General features: G+C 37.8%; 1 protein-coding gene across 2 annotated transcripts; it reads left to right on the top strand.

Moving 5' to 3' along the window:
* Positions 1–25808, top strand: LOC131162977 (chlorophyll a-b binding protein 7, chloroplastic). Of its 2 annotated transcripts, XM_058119629.1 has the most exons (7): positions 38–312; positions 630–796; positions 8960–9106; positions 9630–9762; positions 23058–23150; positions 25220–25439; positions 25604–25808. In XM_058119629.1, the coding sequence occupies exons 1-7, from the start codon at positions 130–132 to the stop codon at positions 25612–25614; spliced, it is 954 nt and encodes a 317-aa protein (XP_057975612.1). In that variant the 5' UTR covers positions 38–129; the 3' UTR covers positions 25615–25808. The 2 variants fall into 2 exon arrangements, with proteins under 2 accessions (XP_057975611.1, XP_057975612.1); XM_058119628.1 differs by having other exon boundaries at positions 1–312; positions 25220–25653.
* The last annotated feature ends 393 nt before the right edge of the window (positions 25809–26201 follow it).

Here is a 26201-nt window from a genome sequence, read left to right on the forward strand (position 1 = left end):
GTAAAAGCCAAAAAAAAAAAGAAAAAAGCAAAAAAAAGAGAAATGAATACGAAGAGAAAGAAAGAAGAAAACTCAGCTCTGAAGATCATATTAACATTTCGGGACCTTTAGGCTCTAACGCCCTTGGCCATGGCTCTGCTGCAGCCACGGGCTTCGCCTCATTCGACGGTGACAATCTGTTCGTCATCTCCTTTCTATACATGCCATCTTGGCAGATTCCGCTCCAACCTCTTTGGTTCTAAATCTCGAATTACGTATGTAAAATCCAATCACCGGAAGCGGTATGCACGCTTCAGAGCTTCCTGGCAAGAGGTCTGAAACATTCAGGGTTTTATCATCCGTTTTTTTTTTGGGTTTCCGGTGTTTTAAAGCGTTTGATTTCATAAAGGAGATTTCAAGTTAGAAAAACTTTCAATAAAATTATTATCACGCATTCCCGATGAAGCTTGCTGGTGCGTTAGCGTTGTGAGTGGTTTCCGGAAAAAGGTCCGCATCGGAAAGCTTCTTTGGGTTTCATGTTTTTTCTTCTCCGTCTGCAATTTAATGCTTTGCATTGATTAAATTGTTAAAAATCAGTTCGATTTTGTAAAACTTTTATCCAAAATTAATATCGCGCATTTCTGTTGAAGCTTGCTGGTGTTTTAGTGTTGTCTTCGATTCCTTTCACAGCCGTGAAAGCCATAGCTAATAGCCCCCTGGGAGAGTCGCTTCAGAGGAGAATGGAGGAGAGAAAGAAGGTTGCGGTTGAGAATTCTTCTAAGTTCAAGGCCTTAGCCGAAAAGGCAAGAAAAGATAGGTAATCAATCCTATATCTGTCTCATCACCTAGGAGCTGAATTTGGGCTCTTGGCTTTTTAATTGTGCTTACTGCTGAGGCAATAGGGAGACGTCCTTCATTCTTTCTGATATTACGCCTCTAGCTTCCATGAGCAGCATGCCATATGGACCAGAAACAATTTCGGTAGAAAGAAATACAATGCACTGAGAAACTGTCTGCATTTGGGCATATGCATGTTTTTTAGATTAATTGATAATTATATTATGAGAGAAAAGGGTGAATGAGGCATCCTCCACTAGCAGATTATAAAACACACTCAAAGATCCAGAAAAGAAGTTAATGATAATTAACTGACAGTAGCTCCAGTCCATTTGCACATCCGTCAAAGAAGAATAGCCATTTGGTGAAACCCAAAGAAACAATAAGAAAACTACGCTTCTGCGTGTAAGTGTGTGTATTTTAAAGATGCATGCAAGCATGTGGGGTGTTTTAAGTAGTGAAAACCAGCATGTTCAGCTATGGCCTGACAATTGAGCTGAACTATGAGTAGCTATGGGGGACAGACATGGACAAGGGTGTACGACATGATTCGTCCAACAGTGAGATAAAAAATCATACATATATATAATATTAAAAATTTCTTAAAATTTGATAATATTACACAAGGCCCCTAATTTTTTTATTTTTCCTTGTACTAATACTCGTTGTGTATTGTAAGCATCAGAATGCTTCAGCTTTGTGGTATTCAAAGTGTGTCTAGACATATAAATAAGCCCAACATATCTAAGAAGTGTACGAGAAGTGTTTAGGTGGTTTTGGAGGAATGTTGGTACCCAATTCAGTTGGACATGGATGCTTCCCCCTTGTTGAAGTGCCATCAATGACACTTCGTGAGCACACTTCAACCCATTAATTTTTTTGGGTTCTAGTGATTGTAATGAGCTATTATTAGCACTAGTTATGCCTATTATACAGGATTATAGTTTAAAGTTGAAGCCACCAAGGTTCTGATTTATGTTTATCTTGCAAAGCTCATACATAGAATTGAAGGAAACATGAGTTTTGGAGTGCTCAACATGGTGGGGCATTTTGGAAATAGGGGAAGGTGAGTCATTGTCATGATTTGATGGAATATAAGGTGGAGATTTCTTGGATTAATCGTTTTGTTCAATTATCCGAGAAAATGTTCTTTTTAATTATGTGATTGAAATGATGGAGTGGTTATGTGTTTTTACACTTACTCTAGGGCAAGGGTATGATACTGTAACAAGAATGTATTTAATAGACCACCAGAATCCTAAAGCAATTTATGATATGTGAAATAGATGGTTTTACAATGGCTTGAGGACTTAGTAAGAAAATATTGTCCAAATATGTTAAGAAGTATGAGAAAATTTGCAGAAATCCGATATAATTAGTAGACTATTGAAACGTTATAGAACACTTGAAAACTTGTTTTTCATAGTTTTTGGTATATTTCCGTTGGCAAATTGTGTTTTGGAGCTTGTACCGAGGGCCTTTAAATATTTCTCAATAAATAGAAGTTAGTTTCCCCGTAACTTTAGAGATGGCCAAGTCGTTTAGAAGTCTAAATTCGTGTCAAAGGGGATTCCCACACTCGAAAGTTTCTGGTGATTGGTCAATTTTGTTTCAAAGAGGATTATTTAGACCTTGATGTTCTATTTATGACAACATTGTTTTAATCAAAGTAGTTTCCTATTTGCATTTAGAAATTTGTGTTTCATTATGAATGTCTTACGCACACCTTGATATCAAGGGCCTAACTCTTCACGTATTGTGAAGGACCATGGGACACTAGTTGTAGCATTCTCGCTTAATCAGTAAAGTAAACTGCTGTTTCACCAATTCACAACCATCGAATGCAAATGAAGAGGAAGCATGAAAGTAAACTAGAGTCATGCGGTAAATTGTAAGGCAATGCTATTTATTCATGACCCCATAGTTTAGTAAGGGAGGCAAGTAGGTTAAGCACATTTACCTAGTGAGTTTTACAATGACTGATGAACATTCACCCACCCCCAAAGACTTTTTCTATACTATTCTCACTCTATCACTAGGAAACATCAGTGACTGAGGAGTCTTACTCACCATTTTCATTAAGGCATTATCCTAGTCAAAGAATAAAACTTACACTAGTATTTACATGGTTACACATCCCATGCACACTAGACAAATTGTCATAGGCAAGCATAGTGTTGTGAAAAAGCGTGGCTTGTGATACCTGATGTAGGACAGGAAGCGGGTATTTGAATTGATCATTTTGACCAAATTGGGAAACCAATTTCAAAGACTAAGGTCAAGGTATTGTTGGGTCTTATTCCTAGGTAGGATTAGTTTATCTGTTGTAGGCTTATGTATATTTGGGGGTTCATTTGTAATATATATGTGTTATAGGGGTGGATTTGTAATTTCATGTATCTTTGAGGGCATATTTGTAATTTCCTGTATTTTAGGCTTTCTTATACATAAGATTTGAAAGCCATATAGGATTTAGTTTTTGATGAATTTGAATTGAAAGTGAAAGCGCTTCCCCTCCTTCCCCCAGTTGTATCCCATTCCTTCTTTTCTTTCTTTCTTCTCTTTCCCTCTCCTCACCTCTACTCTCTGTCTCCCAAATTCTCTCTTGGCTGTAATTTCTGGAGCTGCTACTTCATTATTTGGTATCATTGGGAAGCCACGATCTCTATTCTTTCATTTTCAATCCCCCCATTTCCTTAAAATCATTCTTCTTCCTCTTTTTTTTTTCCTAAATTCAAGCCCCTACCCCCTTTTTTCCATTTGCAGCAATCAAACTTTTGTAGGGTCCTTAAAGCAACTTTTTTTTTTCTCCATTTTATCTTCTCCCTTTTTCCCTCGTTCAACTTTTCTTTCTTTCTTGTAATCTACATTCGCATTATTCGTTGCTAGAAACTAACCCGAAAAGGCTGTTGCTCTCAATTACGTATCCTACTTTTCAAGTATCATTTTGCTAGATCATCACTACCATTCCAAAACAGACATTTTTTATCAGCCCTTTCACCAAATTTCATTGCCATTCAACTACGTATGTGGCTTCTTTCGCCCGGAGAAATAATCTTCGGCTGTTGCCCCTCTTAAATCCCTTATTTCTTTTATTTTTCTCATCACACCACCACCACCACCACCACTGCTATCGCCACCTTCTGATATACCTTCTCTACTATCTTGGGAAAGTCATTGCTAGCAACTCATACGTCCCACTTGCTGGCGATGTGTGCGTGGGAAATTTTTTCCCACTTATGCAACTTCCTAAATCGCATGAGAATTGCTTCCAGCTGCAACATTTTGAATTTTTTCAAAAATAACCTGCAAATTTTTCGAAGAGTATTGATAGAAAGTTGATTGTTTGAGTTAGTGAAGATAGTTCTTGAGAAATTGGGAGTCAAGTTTTGTGATTTTGCATGAATAGATTGATAATTGTTGGCAAATTGTGTTAAAGTTTGTTAGTGATATATACAAACAACAACAATGACAACAACAACAACTATAACAAGCCTTAAGTCCCACTAAGTTGGGTCGGCTATATGATACCTTTATGCCAATTCACTAAATCAAGAGTATTTCCTTTGTCTAACTTAAGAGTTGTTAAATCCTTTCTCACTACCTCACTCCAAGTTATTTTAGGTTTGCCCCTCTCTCTTCTAGTACCATTAACAATAATTAGCTTGCTTGTTCTCACTGGTGCATTACTTGACCTGTGTTCCAAATGCTCAAACCATCTACACCAGCCCTTCCTTATCTTATCTTCTACCAGTGCTATGCTTTACTTGTTGCGAATATGTTCATTCCTTAATTTATCCTTTAATGTTATACCACTCATCCACCATAGCATGCACATTTCGGCCACTTTTACTTTTTGAATACGTCGTTTCTTAGTTGTCTAGTATTTTCATTCATATAGTATGGTTGGTCGTATAGTTGTCTTATAGAACTTACGCCCAAAGCACTCTATTTTACCCAACCTACTTTGTACTACATCCTCTTCAATTTCTTACTCCGCTTGCATGATATATCCAAGGTAATGAATCTACTAGTGTTGTTGATTTCTTAATTATCTAGTTTAGTCTTTTCTTCAATATCCTCCTTATATGGCTGAAATTGCATTTCATGTATATCCTAAAACCTGTAGGCTATAACACAGTGATGTAGGACGAGAAACGGGTATTTGGATGGATCATTTTGACCCAATTAGGAGACCTTTGTCAAAGAATAAGGTGAATGGTTTATTGGGTTTGAAACCCAAATGTGCTTATTTAGTTAGTTGTTTAAGTATGTGTGTGTAGTTTGCTTGTATTAGGATTATGTATGTTGGTGGCTTGTTTGTATTAGTTGTGTATTCTAGGGGTATGTTTATGATGCAATGTAGTTTTTAGGGGTATGTGTGTAACTTCATGTTTTTAGGGGCTTTCTTATAAATAGTGTGTGAAAGCCATGATGTAGGCAGTTGTTGATGAATTTGACTTGAAGTGAATGTGAGTTCCCCCCTGGTATCTTCTCTCTCCTCCCTTCCCCCTCCTTCTCTTCTAATTTCTCCATGGCTGCAGAACCCTGATGCTGCCCCTCCATCATTTGGTATCGAAGCCCAACCACGATCTCCATTCTTCCATTCAAGTCCGCCCATTCTTCCTCAACTTCGCATCTTCTTTTCTTCTTCCTTCTCTTATATATTCTTCTTTCTTTTCTCTGTTCTGATCTCCTGTTCTGTCCATAATCCCCTGCTGCCCAGCAGCATTCTGCCCTCTTCTTCTTCTCTGTTTCTCTTCTCCTTCTCTATTTCTTCTTCTCTTAATTCTCTCCCATAATTCTCTTAACTCTCTGATTTATGAATTCTGTTGCTGTCTCTTGGCAGTTTCTGTCCAGCAACTCCTCCAATCTCCCATCTTCTTCTTTTCTCTCCTTCAGTTTCTTAATCCTCTCTATCTCTCTCTGAATTTCAGTAGCAAATAAAAAAACCAAAAAGCAGTTCTGCAGTTTCTGAACTTCTTCAGTAATTCCAGCTGTGTCCCCATTTGTTTGAAGTTTGAACACCACTCTCCAGCAACCATCCTGCAACACCACCCACACCATCAAACATAGAACACCCTGACGCTCCTTCCCCTACAATTTCATCGCGTTCCGGTCACTGGAACATCCTCATGTGCCAGCCAAAAGAATTCCAGCTGTCACCCCTCCTTGATCCCTAACTTTTCTTAACACACTGCCACCACCACTAAACTCCTCATCCCCTGATCTCGCCTCAACCAAATTTTCATTGCCGGAGCCTCTCTACTGGCAACTGCAAGTGGGATTCTGCCAGACTCCTCTCCTTTTGCCAGAACTGCGACAAATTGGTTCCAGCTATGAAAAATTGGTGTTTTCTCCTGATATTTTGATTTGCAGCATGATATTTTGGTTCCCAACTTGAAATTGTGCAAGTACGTGTGATAATTTGCTATGAGAAGCAAAAATTGTCGCTGCCAGCATAAAAAATTAGGTTTAATTGCTGCATTTGTGACTTCTACTAGTGAATTTATTTTTGCGTGATACTCAAGATTAAAGGTGACTTGAAGATTTTTCTTAAATAATTGAAAGTGAAGTTTTGATTTTTATCATATAATTGCATCGTGGTGACCAATGTTGAATCGTCTGCAAAGGTGGAGTTGTTATTTGGTAGGGTACAAACATGGAAAATGCTTTGGAGACTATTACTAGTGCTTTGAATAAGCTAACAACCGAAGTTGCAGCTTTGGTAAAAGGCCCATTGAATTTCCTGCCAAACAAGATGGTGGAATAGCTGCTGTGCCTCATGCTTTTGAGTTGTGTGAATGCCGAAATTATCATTTGATTCAAGGAATTAGACTAGAAGTCTCATATTTTATTGATGATGGTTCTCTTGATAAATTTGATGACTGGGTGTATTCTTTAGAGTACTATTTTGATGGTATGACATGAATGATGCTAGAAAGTTGTACTTCGCTGGATCAAAATGGAAGGGAAGTGCTTGAATTTGGTGGATCAAACGAAGGGAAATCTTTAGAAGAAGAATATTTGGTGAGATTACAACATGGGATGAGATGAAGTGAGCCATACAGGAGCATTTTGTGCCTACCAATTATTAGCAGCGTATTCATCTCTAGCTTTTTGATTTGAAGCAAGAAGAGAAGACAGTGATGGAGTACACTAGTAAATTCTATCATTTGGCTACTCATGCCAATATAGAATGGAAAGAGGACATTATGATTGCTTTGTACAAAAAAATGGTCGAAGCCAGCTGTTACCTCCAAACTTGCTGCATATTGTCTCATTATAGTTGGGGATGCAATACAGGTTGCCACTCAGATTGAGGAGGACATGCAACGCAATGTTCTTAGAGCGACATTAGCCCTTCGGTTTGAGAAGAGTACTAGTGGAGTTGTATGAGAGAAGACAGTTGAGCAATTGGGTAAAGGTGCTCATACTAATACCTCTTGGAAGACTCTTGAGCATTTCGTAACAACTTCTAAGTGCCAACCATCACTCAAATGCTTTAAATGTCAAGGTTTTGGACATCGAGCTGCACAATGTTCTAACTAATTCATGGTTGTTGCAGAAAAAGAAGAAGAAGAAGAAGATGATGATACTCAAGTAATCGAAGCTGAAAAAGAAATTCTAAATGACTTAGATGATGATGGCAATTTGAAAACTTGTTTAGTGCTTCGACATATGCTCTCTTCCCACGAGGTGAAAGAGACAAAGGATTGGAGGCGGACCAACATCGTTCAAACTCAAGTGATATGCCAAAGACCTCTTTGTATTTTGGTTGGTTTTTGATGAAGCTGTGAAGAAGTTAAGTTTTGAAGTTGAGCCTCATCCCGAACCATACAAAATTGCTTGGATGAATAACACCAACTTGAAGGTCCATGATTGCTACTTACTTTCCTTCAAGTTGGCTTAGTAGGATTGTAGTGAATGACCATAATGTAATTTTAGATTTTTGTGACATCCTACAGGAAGGATGACTGTGTGGAATCTGGGGATGCATCCCCTTGATGGCCTTTTAATAAAGTCCTTATACTGATAAAAATAATATTCATGTGCTTACTTCGTGTTTGTGTTCATGCTTTTTTTTTTGAATAGTTTGTTCTCACAAGTTGTTTGATCCATCTATATTTATATGAGCATAAGTAAATTAATCCATGTTCATGCATATTTCCTTATCTTGAGTGGTTTGATTTGTTGATCCATGAATATTTCAATGATCATTTGGTAAAATCTATTTAAAAAAACCCATGCCATAGTTCCAAGATTAGTTTTTTAATTGATTTCCATTGTTTTTCAGAGCCCCCAAAAAGCAATAAAATAGAAAATGGTAGTCCCATGCTTGACGTCAGGCCCTTGAGCCCTGTTCTCACAAGTATTGGGGCAGCCTATAAATTTGATCCAATGGCAAGGTGTCATGGCAAATAAAATCGTGCTGTTCAGGAAGTGAGCTCGATATCGATTGGTTTGATCATCTTAGAAACAACTACTTTTGATTTGATTTCTTGTGCAAAAGATCCATGAGCTACATTTTGAATATAGAGACTGCTCTAGGACAGGCAAGGTAGGTAGTCCTGGCACCTAAACTTTTTAGATCATGGGGTCATGCACCTTAGGGTGTTAGGATTAATTATTTGTTTAGGTTTTCTCGTTCCAAAAAAACATTGAGATGGTGACTTAAGTTTGGTTTTATTTGCAAAAAAGTCATTCTTTTAAAAAAATCCATCTCAAACATCCAAAATTATTATTATTGTTTTTAAAAATAATGCTTCATTGTTTTCTAAACCCTCATTCCCCCCCAAAAATTAATGGAAATATAAAATTGCAGTCCCATGCTTGAGGGTTCTGGCCTGTGGGCCTTCTTCTCACAGGTATTGGCACGGTGTGTAGACTTCATCCTGCGCCTTGGAGTTAATGGCAAATAAAATCATTCCATTCAGGAAGTGAAAGATTAGGAACGTTTTGAGGAATGTTGGATTAGGAATGCCCGTGAGAAAACACAAGCATGCGCAAGCAAATACACACACACGCGCACGAGCACAACTGAGTCAGTTAAAGGGTAGGCATTGGTAGCAGTTTAGACTCTTCTGTTTAGTATGTAATTCAATTATTTACTTGGTTTTTTGCATATTTTCTGGACATACAGTTTGTGGTATGGAGAAAAGCGTCCTCGTTGGCTTGGTTCAATACCATATGATTATCCTGCATATCTCACTGGCGATTTACCTGGAGATTATGGATTTGATATTGTGGGTTTCAGTAGGGATCCTGTGGCTTTCCAGAAATATTTCAAGTACGTTACTTTTCCTTATTCTATCAATCCTTGGAAAAGTTATACCCCTATATTATAATCTTTGCAGGTGAAACAGTGGTTGATGTTTCATAAACAGATATGTAAGAGCAGCATTTTTATATTGTGAAATATGAATATATTAGTAAAGACACTTGATTGTGAGCTAAAAATGCAGATGTAGAATTCATGGGCTGCATAATAGGATTTCTGGTGCTAGTTTCTTATGGTTGACTTAAGTCACACGCTATCTCTTTCCAACTATGGCATTTCTAGATTCCAGCACTTTGGGTCAATAATTAGCAATTGTGCAATTGTTCTGGGCGCAAGGGACCTTTTTCCATCATCACTCTGTGGATATAGTGATGACTCAACGTTGCATAATGTTTCATTGTGTGTATTTTGACTTCAGTGATCTGTTGTATTATGTGTATATTATGGCCAACTAAAAAAGAAATGATTACAAGTTATTTCTAGTTTAATGCCTCTTGATGGCCGATTTATTATCTTTTAGTTGAGTTCACAGCTTTGAAATACTGCATGCTCGCTGGGCTATGCTTGCGGCCCTTGGTGCTTTGATTCCAGAATTATTAGACCTATTGGGAGCTTTTCACTTTGCTGAACCTGTCTGGTGGCGAGTTGGCTATTCCAAGCTCAAGGTTTGTCTTTCTCGACACACCATATCTACTTTATTCAGGTTAGCATCTTTCTAACATATAAAAAAAATTTATTCTCTACGCTGGAAATTTGGTGCAATATTTGTGTCACTAGTCTCTGTTCTCTAATGTGGGTTTTATATACAAATATATTACTTTCAAGAAACCTGAATGGAATAGGAATCTTTGCAGCACCTGCTTGGAATTACCGGTTCTTTTTTAGAAGCAAGTGGATCAACTTATTCTTAACACCCCCCCCCCCCAAAAAAAACCGCACAAAAAAGAAAAAAAAAGTATGCAAGCCCATTCATGGCTTCTATTAAATGGGAAAAGGCGCAAGTGTTTCTGTAATGAACTTTACTATTTTTGGAATACTGTTAAGATTTTGATCAAAATGAATGACCTAACTTGAAGATTGGTCTCTCTCTCTCTCTATTTATAATACAAATTAAATACATTCTAATGACAATAATACTTGTATTAACTCACATTAATTATATACTAACACACTTAATAATAATAATACCGAGAGACATAAATAACCTCCCCCTTAAGCTGGAGCATAAATGTCATATGCTCCTATCTTGTTACAAATAAATTTAACACGAGCACTCCACAATGCTCTGGTAAACAAATCAGCAAGCTGCATATCATGCTCACATAAGCAGCAGCAATGAGCTTCTGCACAAGTTCTTCTCAAACAAAGTGGCAATTAACTTCAATGTGCTTCGTCCACTCATGAAAGACTAAGTTGGAGGGTCACACATCAACTTAATAGGCTAAGAATGAGAAATATGCAATTCTTCCAACATGTTCTTCAATTAGACAAGTTCACAAGTAGTGTGAGCCATAACTCTATATTTTGATTCAGCACTTGACCTGGTCACCACAATTTGTTTCTTACTCTTCTAAGAAACCAAATTACCACCAACCAAGATATAGTAACCGGTTGTGGATCTCCATTTGGAAGGCAACCCAGCCCAATCTGCTTCTGTATATCTAGGGATATAAGTATGACCCTAATCACGATATAAAAGACCTCTCCCGAGGGCATCTTTGAGGTATCTCAAGATGCGAATTACTGCGCCCCAATGACTTGTCCTCGGAGGATCTAGAAATTGACTCATAACACTTGTTGCAAAAGATATATTCAGTCGAGTGACTGTGAGATAATTCAACTTTCCAACAAGTCTCCGATATTGTCCAAGATTAGGTAGCAAATCATCCATATTCGACACTAACTTGCTGTTAGGATCCATGGGTGTATCAACCGATTTAGATCCCAACGATCCAATTTCATCCAACAGATCAAGAACATACTTCCTTTGTGACAAAACAATTCCCATACGAGATCTAGATACTTTTAAACCCAAGAAGTATTTCAATAGTCCCAAATATTTGGTTTGAAATTTAGTCTGTACAAAAAGTTTTAGACTCTGAATACCTTTATCATTATCACCTGTAATAACAATATCATCCACATTAACAACAAGAAGGATCCCTTCGATTAAGTATGATGATAAAATACGGAATGATACACTACACACCATAAAGGCCAAATCAAGTACTATAGTACTGAAACGATCAAACCATGCTCTGGGAGATTGTTTTAAACCATATAGAGCCTACTTGATCCGACACACTAAGCCTGACTCCTCCTGAGCAACAAACCCAGGTGGTTGCTCCATATAAATCTCCTTCTCGAGGTCATTGTGCAAGAAGGCATTCTTCACATCTAACTGATGTAGAGGCCAGTGACAAGTAGTGGCCAAGGAGATGAACAGACGTACTGATGTAAGTTTGGCAACCAGAGAAAAAGTATCGGAACAATCTAGACTATTGAAATTGGTGTAATCCCAAGAGGGGGGGTGAATTGGGCTTTAAATCATTTTTCGCTAATTTAAACAATTATGTCGATTTACCACATATCATATCCCATTTAATATAAAACGCATGTATGTAAAATGATTAAGCTATTAGTTCATGCATGCACATGTATCTCATTCAATGTAAATGTGTGCATGCAACTAAATATGATAGTAAATAAATCGGCATACACATATTGAATTTAAAGTGCAGTAATTGAAATGAGATAGGTAGAGAGAGACACAAGATTTGTTATTGAGGTTCAGCCAAAATCAGCCTACGTCCCCGCCTTGAGCATACCCCTCAAGGATTCCACTTAATCTGCTCACTTAACCGGACGGAGCAAAAGTCTTTTACATCCTCTCCTTACGGGGCGAGGAAAACCAAGCTCAATTATTAGGTTGAGCTGAACTAGTTTCACTTACGGGGCTGAGACTCTCCAGTTCAATTGACAGGCTAAACCCAACCAGTACATGGAAAATATTTTTATACATGAAAATGCTTCTGAAAATATAAGTTAAGATGTATACGTTTAAGCTTAAATAAATGCACTCTAATATGATATGCAATAATGCTCAATAGAGTAAGGGTACTTATCTAAATAATATTTTGCAATCTTTGAAAAGAATGTATGCAATAAAGAGCTTCAAAGATTTAAACCCTACAAAAGATTTTCTCCAAATAATATTTTTCAAGGACGAACCGGAGAACCTAGGGTTTTAGTTTCAAATGACTTTGCACAACAAAACAAAATACAAGCATTTAAAAATTATATGTGCAAATCAAAATGAATGCCCAAATTAAAATGTTCTCTTTAAAAAGTTTTTCAAAATAATGAGTGGAAGAGAATGGAGAGCATAAAATATAACTCCATAAAAGATTTTGCAATAACAACAAGTTTTGGGGGAACTTTGATTAGGATAAAAGTTAGAGAGAAAATGGGCTAATCAAAGTTACTAATCTTGGCTTATGAAGGGGTATATATAAACTTAGGGAAATTTTGACCGTTGGGGACACGCTGGGAATTATTAAAAATATTTTAAATGAGTTTAAGAAATTAACTCGGTTTTAACCCCAATTTACTTTGGTAAAAATAATTTTAACCTGCGAGATTCGGGTGCTCGGTCTGAGGTTCGGGTGCCCGAATAGACTTAGTCAGAAATTCAATTTTTAAAGGTTTGGGTGCCCGAAGACAGGGTCGGTTGGCTAAACAAAAGATAGAAATTTTCTGTCTGCGGTTCGGGTGCCCGAAGCTAAGTTCGGTTAACCGAACCAGCAAGTTCGGTCGCTCGAGGCATATTTGTTCGTGGGGTTCGGGTGCCCGGGTTGGTGAAAAGGTACCTGATATGAGTTTGGTCGCCCGGGGAAGCTTAGTTCAATTTGGTTCGGTCGTTAGAACCAAGTCAAACTTTTGACCGGACAGCAATTCGGTTGCCCGAGGCATTTTGAACTGCCAAGTTCGGTCGCCCGAAAGCCAACTGATTTTTACCAAGGTCATTTTCTTTGTACTAAAATTTTCCTAATAATATGAGAACTATGTTAGGGTTTTATACACTTAAGTGTGGGAACCTAAGGTCTATCTAAGGCCAAAAACCTGGCGTCGGTCGACCAAAGGGTCCCTAAGGTCAATCTACGGTCATCTAAGCATTCAAAACATATCATGCAAGATGTATGCATTATTACAGACCAAATAATAAAAATAAATACAATACAAATTAAAATCAAAATGTCTTCTTCTCTTGCTCTTCATTTTCAATGGAATTCACCAGGATTGTGTGAGCTTTATGTCCTTGCTGGCTTCCATTTTGCGATATCTTATGTTCGTGCTGAAATGATAACCTGTTCAAACACTAAATGCACACATAAGATACTGGTGGTTTGTCAGCATTAAAATAGAGATCGGACTCAAAAAGCCAACATAGACCATACACTTGAGTACATCCCTTAGCAACAAGACGAGCCGCAAAACCATTAGGGTTGACTTTCACAGTGTAAACGCAACGACAACCAGCCACAAACTTGTTGGAAGGAAGAGGTACCAAGTCCCAACCCGACTGCCATTGTCATGTAAAACATTCATCTATTCAACCATAGCATTCCTCCACCCATAATAAGCTAAGGTTTTCGAAACAACTTTGGGAAGAGTAGTAGATGATAAGAGTAGTAACAAAACAATAATAAGAGGGTGATAAGGAGTCGTAACAAACATAGTTGGAAATGGGATGTTGAGCACATGTGTGTTTACCTTTTGTTGACCTTGGTGTATTCACAACAGGGGGGGGTGAATTGGGTATTTAAAAATATTTCCTCCTAGGTTAAACCAGATCAGCAGTATTGTGCAACCTAGGGTCTGTCTATGCAATTATAAACCCAATCATTCACAATAAAACATAAACGTGCAGCAAATAAATTGCGAAAATATAAAGTACACACATGATATGTTATTGGGGTTCAGCCAACTGTGCCTACGTCCTCGCCTTGGCTCACCTGCACAAGGATTCCATTAATGCTCACTTAATGGGTGGAGCGACACCGTTTATGACCAGGTCAATTAGCGGGGTTGATCTCAACCTACAACTGCACCTTACCAGGATGGTGCACCCCAACTTTCCTAACCGGGTTTAAGCTAATCTGAGACTATTCAACAGGGCTAGTCTCTCTCTTTAGGCTCACGCCTAGAATACAAAGGATATAAAAATTTGCGTACAAACAAATGCTTCTTACACTAAGCAGATATGTACCACTACAATCAATTAATGCACATCAATAATATAGGAACTATAAAGCTTAGTGCAATACGTGTGCAATAATACTCAATCTAATATCAATGTTCAATCAAGCACAAGAGTGTATTAACAAGCTAATCTTTGAAACTAAGTAAAGATAAATCTCAATCAAGGTTTAGGGTTTCAAAGATTCAAGTCAATGGAAATTTAGAATATCTCAAAAAATAGTTTTTCTTAATATCAAAGCACAAAGAGAGATTCAAATATGAATTTGTAAAAATATTTTTGCACACACAAAATACAAGCCCTAATGAGTCTTGCAATGATAATGCAAAGACCCACTTAGCTCTAAGAATTTTCCCAACCAGAGATTTATCAAATAAAATCAAGGGGAAAACTCCTTTGCTTAACCCTCAAATAAAAATAAATATGCAATACACAAACGAGGGTTTTTAGCACAATAGAATGATGAAATAAACACTTACAAGGCTTTGATTTCTCAAAAGAAGGATCGTATATGAGTGTATGGGGTTTGTATGAAGGAATAGGGCACTAAAAAATTCAAAGGAAATTTTGCTAATTAAAATCCCTAATCACATACTAATTATTGCAAATGAGGGTATATATATAAAGAAGGGGTAAATTATAACCGTTGGGGACTCAAGGGTAATTTTAAAATTTGTTTTAATTATGTTCAAGAAAATTAACCCCATTTAACCCCAAATTACCTCAGTTAAAAATTTGCCAACTCGAGAGTTTTGGGTGGCTTGAGCCACGGTTTGGTCGCCCGAACAGACTCAATAGAAAAATGTGATTTTCGAAGTTCGGGTGCTCGGGTCAAGGTTTGGTTGGCTGAATTAGGCAATTTTCCAATCGTTCGAGGTTCGGTCGCTTGTACATAATTTCGGTAGCCCGAACAACAACCTTCGGTTGCCCGAGGGTATTTTACACGTGAAGGTTAGGGCGCCCGAACAGTTGGGGAAAAGTCAGAAACGAGTTCAGCCGACTGAGGAAGATATGCTTATTCTAGTTCGGTCGCCTCGAAGTTAGGTCAATGATGCTAACTTTCCACGGTTCGGTCGACTGAGGCAAATAAGCTTTGCCAAGTTTGGTCGCCCGAAAACTCATGGTTTTTGGGCTAAGGTCCTGATTTCATGTGCTATTAAAGTGTAGGGACCTAGGGTCTTTCTAAGGTCTTTGAGTTAATCCCAAAAACCGGGCGGTCGACCGAAGTCTTGTCTAGGGTCATTTGAGCTTATGGTTCCTATATGCATGATATGCATCAATTATTACAGACCTTGACTTAAATAGATATTACAGACCCAAAAGAATATAAATATAAATTACAACAGATAAACACGCCAGGGTCTTCATTCTTCTTCAAGTTACCGCATGCCATCAACATAATCGAGCTTAGTATGATCCTGCACACAAATTTGAAAGTCATCAAATACCAAGAGTATTTGTCATTATCAAAACCAGGTATGACCTATAAGGTCAACACCTTTCCAAACAGCTATAGGAGGATCAACATCATAGGAAGTATGATCATCAAATGAGAAAACCAAAGATGCGGTAGTAGAAGCTAGAGGGGACTCTCTTCCTTGGAGCGGCCATTGTGAATACACTTACAAATTAGGATGATTAAGACGATTAGAAGGACTTGAACTACATGGAGATTCAGATGGTTGGTTGGGTAAGGACTGCAAAGTAAAATCTAGAAGATTAGGCAAAGGAAGAGACTCATTAAGCTCAGAAGCACTCGGGGATTGGGTGTAGGAAGGTGTAGACTCAAAGAAGGTAACATCGAAAGAAACAAAGAAGTGATGCAACACAGGACTATAACAACGATATATATGAGTAGCTTAAAAAGACAAATTTTATAACACGAGGATCCGACTTATCCTCCCTAAGAGTTAGTTGATGAACAAAGGACACACGCTTAAATATACAAGGAGGGAGAGAGAATAGAGGTGAAGAAAAAGAATGGAGTAGGGAATTTTACCTCTTAGAACAAATGATGGCATTTTGTTGATTAGATAACAAGCAGTAAGTGCAGCATCACTCCAAAACATTTTAGGTACATGCATTTGATAAAGTAAGGTGTGAGCAATTTCAAGAATATGTCTATTTTTCCTCTCTACAACCCTATTTGGTTGAGGAGTGTGGGCACAAGATGATTGACGAGACCAAACTAAGTCATATAAGTAGTGATTTGTGCATTGAAATACTCTTTAGCATTATCACTTCGAAGTACTCAAACTGACAAACCAAATTGAGTCTTTATTTCATATCAAAAGGCACAAAATATGTGAAATGACCGAGAATGATATTTTGTTAAATATAACCAATTCATTCCTAAATAATCATCCACAAAGGTTACAAAGTACTAGAAACCCAAATTGGACACAACCCTGCTAGGACCTCAAACATTAGAACGAACTAACACAAAGGGCTTGCAGCCCATTTATTGGCTTGGGAAATGAAAGGGACATGATGGTGCTTTCCCAATTGACAAGACTTACAATCAAGACTAGACACAAAACTCAAACCAGGAACAAGACATTTTAACTTTTCCAATGAAGGATGACCAAGGCGATAATGAATTTGGAAACGTGTGGCAGCAACAGTGCAGGTGGTAGAAGGAGATAGCGACTCAAAGTGATAGAGTCCACCAGCTTCACTCCCTCTGCCAATTGTCTTCGTCGTCTTCAAATCCTGAATAATAATAGAATCAAGGAAGAATGTCACTGAACAATTCATGGAATTAGTAATCTTTCTAACAAACATAAGATTGAAAGGAAATTTGGGAATATACAAAACTGAAGGAAGAGAAAGAGAAGAAGTGGGACTTACAGTTCCAATTCCCTCGACTTGGTGTGTCCATCAGTAAGGGTAACACAAGGTAAATTTGCAAGATATTGAAGAGTAGAGAAGAAGCTAGGTTGTGATATGATCAGTGGCAATGGAGTCTATAACCCAAGGACTAGGACGAGAAGCACTGGGTAATAGACATACTATGGGATTACTTGTTTGGACAAGGGATGCAATGGGAAGAGAAGCTTGTTGTAACGCTTGATACTATTGAAACTTGGAATAATCTTCCTATGACATGGATACAGTACGTTAGTCGGTGGTGGCTGTATTGGCTGCCCCCAAAGGTGTGAAGTCCGTGGTGGCTACATTGGCATCATGTGAAGGTCTATTGTGGAGATCCCAACACTGCTCAATAGTGTGATTGCTCGGTCCACAATGAGTGCACCCGCGAGGATTACCTTTACCTCGTTTGTCTCTACCACCATGACCACTAAAACCACCTCGTTAACATTTGCGGTTGTGTGGTAGAGAACTAGAATCACCCTATGTAGCAAAGACTGCCCTCTTAGAGTCATATGCAACTGCGGGAAAATGCGTGCTAAAGGAAACACGAAGGACACGAGAATAAATAGCAGCAAACGATGGCAGCTCGGCACTAGTAAGTATCTGGGACCGGATTGCCTCAAACTCAGGTCTCAAGCCTGCTAGAACATGAAGGACTGTTATCTTCCCCTTTGCTTTTGCATCTCATGAACGTCGACAGTTATTGGTTGCATGACGTTAAGCTCCTCATGAATACACTTCATCTCTCCTAAATAATCTGCAATACCTTGTTATCCTTGTTGTAACTAAAAATACTTCTAGGATAAATCATGTATACGTGTAATGTTACTAAAGTATAGAAGTTTGACATAATCCCAAATCTCCTTGCACGTATCTAGACGCATACACATTCTTGCAATCTGTGGCTCCTTCGAATTCCATAAGAGGGAAACAATCAAGACATCTTCTTGAACCATAGTAGTCAGAGGCGCAAAGTGAGCCGAGGGGCGAGGTGCACAATTATTAAAATGGTGTAAAATGCATATTTGGGGTAATTGATATATGAACATGTGAATATCTAGTAATATTAGAATTTAAAATGCCAAAACATTCAATAACAAAATTGGAAATTTAATGAAATTGCCAGGATGAAGGCCAAAAGCATCAACAATTCAACATAGTTCAACATCAAAAGAAAAGAGTACAATAAAAGATTTCGAAGTATAAAATCTAAAAATCCTCCTCAATCATTAGTCATCACTCATCACAACTAAGTCTGCCAAGATATCTTCATCTTTCGCTTCATCATTAGAATTTTTTTCTCCAACATCTTTTTCCTCTTTTGTCTCCTTTGCACTATCCACTTGGATCTCATCCTCATCTACAAGTTCCAAAATTGTGGTCTGGCCCCTAGCACTGCTAGACGAAGCTCTTCCTCTAGACGACGATGACACATTTGCACTAGTTCTTGATCTAGTGTGATGTGGGGGGTTATTTACTCCAGTAGCTCTAGCAGCAGAACCCCAATCAAAAGATTATCTTCAAACACAAGTTCATAATCCTCATTGGAATTGCCATGCATCCTACCAATCTACCACTCATTACTATCATCAATGTCCTTTAGAAGGATGGGATCAATGGTGTCACGCTTGTTGTATCGACGTCTTAGAGTTCGATTATATTTCACAAATACCAAATCATTCAAGCGTTGCTAGGATAGCCGATTTCTCCTTTTGCTATGAAGCTGCAAAAAGTTTAAAGTAATATAGTAAATAATGATTCTTTAACCCACGATATACTAATGACTTACATGTTGGAATATGCTCCAATTTCTTTCACAGCAAACTTTTGCAAGTTTGGAGCCGATGATCCAAATAACATCCACCATTGCGCTGTTATAAAAAAATTTTAAACGAATACCTACTAGCTAAATAGCAAAAATAATTTTAAAAAGAAAGAGGTAGTAAAAATGCCACTTTATCTGGTGCTTTAATCTTCCTTTGTCTCATGGACAACTGGGTCTGACAACTTAAGAGCATAGACGATGGTACTCCAAAAGGTAGGCATCAAAACAATACTAGCTGCTCTTTTGCCAGCTATCTCCTTTGTCCATTTAGTAGTAGTCCAATCTTCAAAAGTAAACATCTCCTTCAAGTTGTTCTTTTGAAGGTAGATTGAACGAAGAGTGATGAAGGCAGTTGTAAACCTTGTAACTGCGGGCCTTAGTAACTCCTTTCCTCCAGTGAACCGTCTCATCAAGTTCACCACACCAACGTGGTTATAAATATAACCATTCAAAAATTTTGCCCTTTTCAAAGTCGTATGAATTGAAAGCATCTTCCCAATATCCTCCAATATTAAATCGAGGCAATGGGCACCACATGGTGTCCAATATAAGTGTGGCCTCTTTGCTTCCAACAATCTCCTTGTTCAAAAATCAAGGAGTCAAACCCTTAAAATATTAAACTAAAAAATATAGACAGTAAACACTATAGAATGTAGTTCTAGAAATAAGTCTCATCTGCTGCAACATAGTTTGAAGCATTATTAGTTACTACTTGAAGCACATTTGTTTCTCCAATTTCCTCCACCATCTCATCAAAATAATCTTTACATTCTATCAGCATTCTTGACAGTATTTGAAGCATCAATAGACTTAATGAACACTGATCCCCTTGGAGAGTTCACTAAGAAGTTAATTATGTCCTTATTAGCAACCGAATCTCTCCAACCATCAAACATAATCGATCATCCATATTTTGCCCATTCCTCCTTATGGACCTTCATCAACTCTTTATTTTGACTAACTTCCTGCTTTAGGAAATGAACTCTCACTTCATGATAGCTATGCGGCTTTATTCTTGGACCATATTGCCCAATCAATACAAGTGCCATTGCAAATCTGTCTAAACGTACAACATTAAATGGTATTCTAGCATCATACATCCACCTAGCAAAATCTGTCATTGCCTTTTTTCTTAATTCTTTCTTGCACGCCTCGTTTATTGATGTTTGCTTCATCTTCCCTTTTTTCTAGCTTGAATCGCTTTCTTTGGATCAGGAGTAAAAAACAAGTTTATCAGCCCCTTCTGCTTTGGTTTCTTCAAGGTGGATTGGTATGAACTTTGACTCCCACCACTAAGCACTCTCTTGCCACGAGTGTCAATTTCCTGAACTTCATGCTCTTCATCTTCACCATAACTATCTGTCTTCAAAGTCAGGCAATAACTCATTTTCCTCCTCCTCTGTATCTTTCTTCAACATATACTCCCTAATCTCTTCACGTACATAAGCAGGACACTTACAGCATTCTTTTACATTTTGAAATCCTCCAACAATATGTTGTTTTGCCTGAAAAATTTCTCCCCTTGTGACTTTGCCACAAAAATTGCAAGTCAAATTATTTATATTTTTTTGATCATCCAAATGTGCATACTTCCATGCTGGATCTTTCTTTGCAGAGGCAGAGTTTCCACTTCTAGAATCCATTTAAGATTTAAGACCTGATATCCTAAATGCAAAAGCAATGTATAATATATTTAAGAAAAATGTATAGTTTCATTAGTATGCTGCATTTCCAACTAATTAAAAAAACCCTAGCTAAATTGTGAAAAAAATGTTATATATCTGTTATAAACTTGCATTAAACTACATAATTAATTACGTGTAATATTAGAAGAAGCAGCAGGCAGCAGAACTGATAAAGAACGATGAAGCAGAATAAAAACTGAAGAAGAAGAAGAACTGAAAAAGAAGAAGCAGAGCTGCAGAAGAACTGAAGAAGAAGAAGAAAAAAGGAGGAGAAGAAGAAGACTTGCTGCATTTCCAACAAATTACAAAAACTGTAGCTAAATTCAGAAGAACTGATGAACTGAAAAAGAAGCTGAAGAAGAAGAAGCTGAGCTGCAGAAGAAGAAGAAGAAGAAGCAGAGCTGCAGAAGAAGAAGAGGAAGAAGAAGTAGCAGAGCTGCAGAAGAAGAAGATGAAGAAGAAGAAGACTTACAAGTTCGAACTTTGAAGAAGATGAAGCAGATGAACTCACGAAAGCTCAAAGACGAGCTGGCAAAGAGCTCCTGCTGGTTCGAAATGTCGGCAACAAACTCACGAAGCTCCTGACAAACTCGCGAAGGGCTCCTGCTGGTTTGAAGTGTGGCCGAAGCTCCTGCTGGTTCGAAGGGTCGACGACGAACTCACGAAGCTCCTGACGAACTCGCGAAGGGCTCCTGCTGGTGCGAAGGGTCAAAGACGAACTCACGAAGGGTTGTGGGGCTTCAAAGGGTCGAAGAATAAGGGCTAGGGCTCGTTTTGCTCTGGCTATTTCTTTATGTAACAGGTTCGAAAAGTTCCAGGCGCGACTCATGTCGCCTGGCACATCAGTGCGCCTCCCTGTGACTCTTACAGGTCTCTGCATCTCGCCTGTGATGAGGTGCTGCACCTCTCGCCTCTCTGCGCCTTGCGCCTAGAGGCGTGCCTTTAACTACTCTGTCTTGAAACCACACTTCTTTTTTCTTCTCATCAAATGGATCAGATTGGCGCAAGTGGTCAGATTTTCCTAATTCGGCTAAATAAACCAGAACAACTTTAGACCATTGTTGTTATCCGTGGCAGCGATGTAGGAAACAAATTTTTGGGATTCATGGATTCCATCCCAACACTCACAAATCAGCAACCACATCAATGTCAAACAAGAAGAACAATCAAAACTAATTGGGACAATCAAAAACTATGTGAAGCATCGACACAACCACGGACGAGGTGAACAGATCACCAACAGATATAGCACTGGCATAGCCTCACAAATGGACACATGAACACTGCCACCGCGGGAATGGCTTTTCCAGCGACAGCTGAGAGGAATAGGGTTTAGTTGGATCACACTCTGATACCATGTTAAGATTTTGATTAAAAAGAATGACCAAACTTGAAGATAGGTCTCTCCCTCTATTTGTAATGCAAATTAGATACATTCTAATGACAATAATACCCTTACTAACTCTCACTAATACTAACACACTTAACAATAATAATATTAAAAGACATAAATAACCTCTTAACACCGTAGATAAGAAATAAAAGAAAGTTCTGCTTGTAGATGAAAGAAACTGGCAAATCCAAGCATATATCTGTATTTATAGTGTGTGGACGCGTACGCAGAGAACTCACCTTTGAGTCTTACAATGAGTTGTTATCCATTTTTTCAGTGAAAATAAAAGTTTTGATGCATGGGGCATTTTATTATTTTTCAACCAGGTTAAGTATTCCCTTAATGCAACTTTAGGTAGGCTGCTTAATGGCATGTTATTGCATGCGAGCGTCGTTATTTTTGTAATGTAAAAATGGGAGGCTTCATCCTGCTTATCCCATTATCTTGAAATAAGAATAACTTAGGCCAAGAATTGTGTACTTACATGTTACAGTTTGTTTCTGTAGATGTTGCTTTTAGGTTGCACTGTGTGTCTCTGAGATGATTTCTGGTTGATGGTCCAAGCCATTAAACTGTAGTCTATTTTGTTAAGTAGAGATTCTTCCTGATTATCTATTGTCTTGCCATAAGAATACAGAATGCTAAGAATTGTGTTGTAGGTTACAATTTTTGTCTCAAAATGAATTCTAATTGACAGGTCCTACGATTGCATTTTAGTCTACTTTCTTAATTAGGTACACCAGTGAATTGCAATTGAATGCCACAGGTTAATGGTCTCGTTTTACCTTTTTGTATAATCTGTGTACCAAACTCACCATTCCTTTTCATTTCTGCAGCACGTTGTGTATTAATTTAAAAGGACAATATTATGAGGTTTATTATATCTAAGCAAACAATCTTTTCCACTTTTTAATTTTTGCCAGGGAGATACACTGGACTACCTCGGTATCCCAGGACTCCACTTAGCTGGAAGCCAAGGAGTGGTTGTCATAGCTATATGCCAAGCTTTACTGATGGTAACAACTCTATCTGGAAATATTGTTCTTGTGGCTGCTGTCTCTGAAGATATTCCTTAATTCCCTGCAAATAAGATGAACTCCCTTGCATATCAATCATTCTTCTTTGCCATTTAAAATGACTTCTCAAATTCATAATTTGAGATTTCAACCAAATTTGTAGTGTATATCAATCATTTATGCAAACCATTTTTTGCCTGGACCCTCAATTTTTGTTGCACATATTGCATATGCGCACCATGAATGGGAATTTGAGTTTTCACCATAAGCCAGTTTGGAGTACATCAAGGGAGGTAAAACAATATAACATGACTGCTCACTGCTGTAAAATGTAAATATTTTTTCCCTGAGTTAGAACGTAATGTTGTGAATGGCCATGCGGCACTAGCTAAAGCACTCTTGCTCTCCGCTTACTTTTTATTCAATTGCTATATATGTGTTCTTGTGTTAAACTGTGGTAATTTTAGACTGACTAGTTAAGCAAGAGTGCTTTCGCTAGGGTCGATTCAGCTTCAATTTTCTCAAAATTTGTTTTTAAACTGAACTGAACTGTCAATTATTTAGTCAAGGATAAATTGGCAGGCACTGATATTTGCAGTCTTAGCCTTCACTCTTCAGAAAGAGCTCCTTCATTGTGTATGTGTGAACTGTGTCTTTACAAAATAGAATTTTAATAAGCTAAGATCACGTACATTAATGCCAACTAAACATATAGCTTAAGATATTATAACCCAATATTGAGAGAGAGAGAGAGAGAGCAACTTGCATCAAAAGAGAGACAAAATGCATGGCGATATTGCTGAAAACACATCCATATGCACACGCAACAATTTTAGTAAACAATAAAATTAAATTTTGTTAGCACCCAAATTAATCTTTGGGGTCAACAATTATTCATCTACTTGAACAAATAATATCTATTTTAGTTTTAGGAGTACCTCAAAATCCTTTCTTAAATATCTAACTATCATTACTTATTCTTTACTATTATATCTATATAAGCATATCCCAGTGGACCACATTTTAGAGCTTGTGTTGTGCTACAATCAGTTCCCATTTTTTGTCCACAAGCCAGAAGATTCCGCAGTCTGGATGACATTGGTGCCTTGAAATAGGTACCAGGGATGGGTCTAGTCCTTGTGTTTTGTTTTATTCATTTATTTCCCTTGAAACCAATAAAAGAAAGGAAGTGGCATTTCAGTGCATTGCAAATGAGCCAAGCTAATTATCATATTGAGATGTTGAAGCTCCCTAGGTTGTGCTAGTCTAGTAGTTTGGTGTGCTGTCCATACTTGGTTTTTTATGTTACCCAATTAAGTCGCACTGAACCTGTTATTGAGATGTGTTAGGTCTACCTCCTGGAACATGGATTGAGCCAAGCTCAAGTAGTCCATCTTTTTTCGGCTTGGTTCATACTTTTTATTGAAGTATAAGTGTGTTCTAGCACATTAGTTCTCTTGGTCTGCTTTCAAACTTATTTCTTCACGAGGATGTGGCAGTTGCAAGCCACAACAACATTAATTAGCCTTGAGAGCAAAACCGAAGTTTTGAGTGAGTCCAGGTTGCCTTTGTATTGATTTGCCACATTCAACACTCCATGCCTACTTCGTTAATGTAGTGGAAAAATCATTGGTGCACAAGGTCCAAAGAATTCAGAAGTAATATCAGCTAGCCATAATGCAGTATTTCTACTATGTTAGTGTGTTTATGGTGCATGGGAATGAGATCAAGTTTATTACATGATAATATCTGCCCCTCTGATGAGAAATGTTAAAAGTAAGCTGAAAAATGCATAAGCAGACAGGTTGTTATTCTTCATATTGAAAGGATGAAAAATCACAAATTACATACATGGAACGATTGATTCTGTTCCTGTGCTACAAAATTTATGTTCTGAAACCTTTTTTTTCCATTTTGTATAAAGTAGGTTGGGCCAGAGTATGCAAGATACCGTGGGATTTGAGGCATTAAAGCCTCTAGGAAATTACATACATGGAACGATTGATTCAGTTTCTGTGCTGCAAAATTTACATTCTAAAAGCCTTTCTTTCCATTTTTGTATAAAATAGGTTGGGCCAGAGTATGCAAGATACTGTGGGATTGAGGCATTGGAGCCTCTAGGAATCTACTTGCCGGGCGATATTAATTATCCGGGAGGAGCACTCTTTGATCCCCTGAACCTCTCTAAAGACCCCATAGCTTTCGAGGATTTGAAGGTGAAGGAGATAAAAAATGGGCGCTTAGCCATGGTTGCCTGGTTAGGCTTTTACGCCCAAGCGGCTTTGACAGGTAAAGGCCCTTTACAGAACCTTATTGAGCACCTCTCAGATCCCTTCCATAATAACATTCTTTCCTTTCTCAATCTCATGTAAATAAATTCTTTCCATAATTCCATTGTACATATACACGCTTGTAGAAAACACCTTACTAATCAGATTATATCAATGTATTAGTTTTGGGGTGAGGCTTACGCTTCACAGCACGAGGATTGTTTTAGAATAAATCTTTGAAAGTGCTCGTCTGAGAAGCCTGTGTCAGTGTTGGTGAGGTATAGAGCTCCTGTCAAGAAGCCTTTGGTTGTACAAGTGCACCCCATCCATAAATTGACTGAAACAAGGTTCATTTTTGGAAGTATAAATTTCAGGTTTTGAATTTGAATATGTGGGTTTGGACATATGCATTACATTTTTTTTTTTCATTTATCAGAATCCATAAATTGAAATTTAAAGCTAGAAGTTTAGATTCTCAAACGCGGAGCAGGTGTTTGTCATTGATGGCTTTGATTAATTGGGTAAAGACTAATTATTTATTCGTGAATTCTATGCTCTACATTGATATGTTGCTCAATCAAAATAATGATCTTGTTTTCCCCTTCTTAACTGTTATGTTATAAGTATTTACATTTCATCTCATTTGGTGAGTGCTTGCATATAAATAAAATTGAGTTCGGAGAAGTGTCATTCTTGCCTAAATGCAATCCACGAACAATTATTTTTGGAGTGCACTTTAGATTTAAAAAAGAAAAATTAATTATGAGTAGAGTACATGTAA

The sequence above is a fragment of the Malania oleifera genome, chromosome 8, assembly GCF_029873635.1.
Source record: "Malania oleifera isolate guangnan ecotype guangnan chromosome 8, ASM2987363v1, whole genome shotgun sequence".
Lineage (NCBI taxonomy): Eukaryota > Viridiplantae > Streptophyta > Magnoliopsida > Santalales > Ximeniaceae > Malania > Malania oleifera.

Coding starts and splice junctions, on each gene's coding strand:
- LOC131162977 (XM_058119628.1), top strand. CDS start 130: ATGGCTCTGCTGCAGCCACGGGCTTCGCCTCATTCGACGGTGACAATC. Junction 797..8,959: donor GAAAAGGCAAGAAAAGATAG/GTAATCAATCCT, acceptor CTGGACATACAG/TTTGTGGTATGGAGAAAAGC. Junction 9,107..9,629: donor GCTTTCCAGAAATATTTCAA/GTACGTTACTTT, acceptor TTGAGTTCACAG/CTTTGAAATACTGCATGCTC.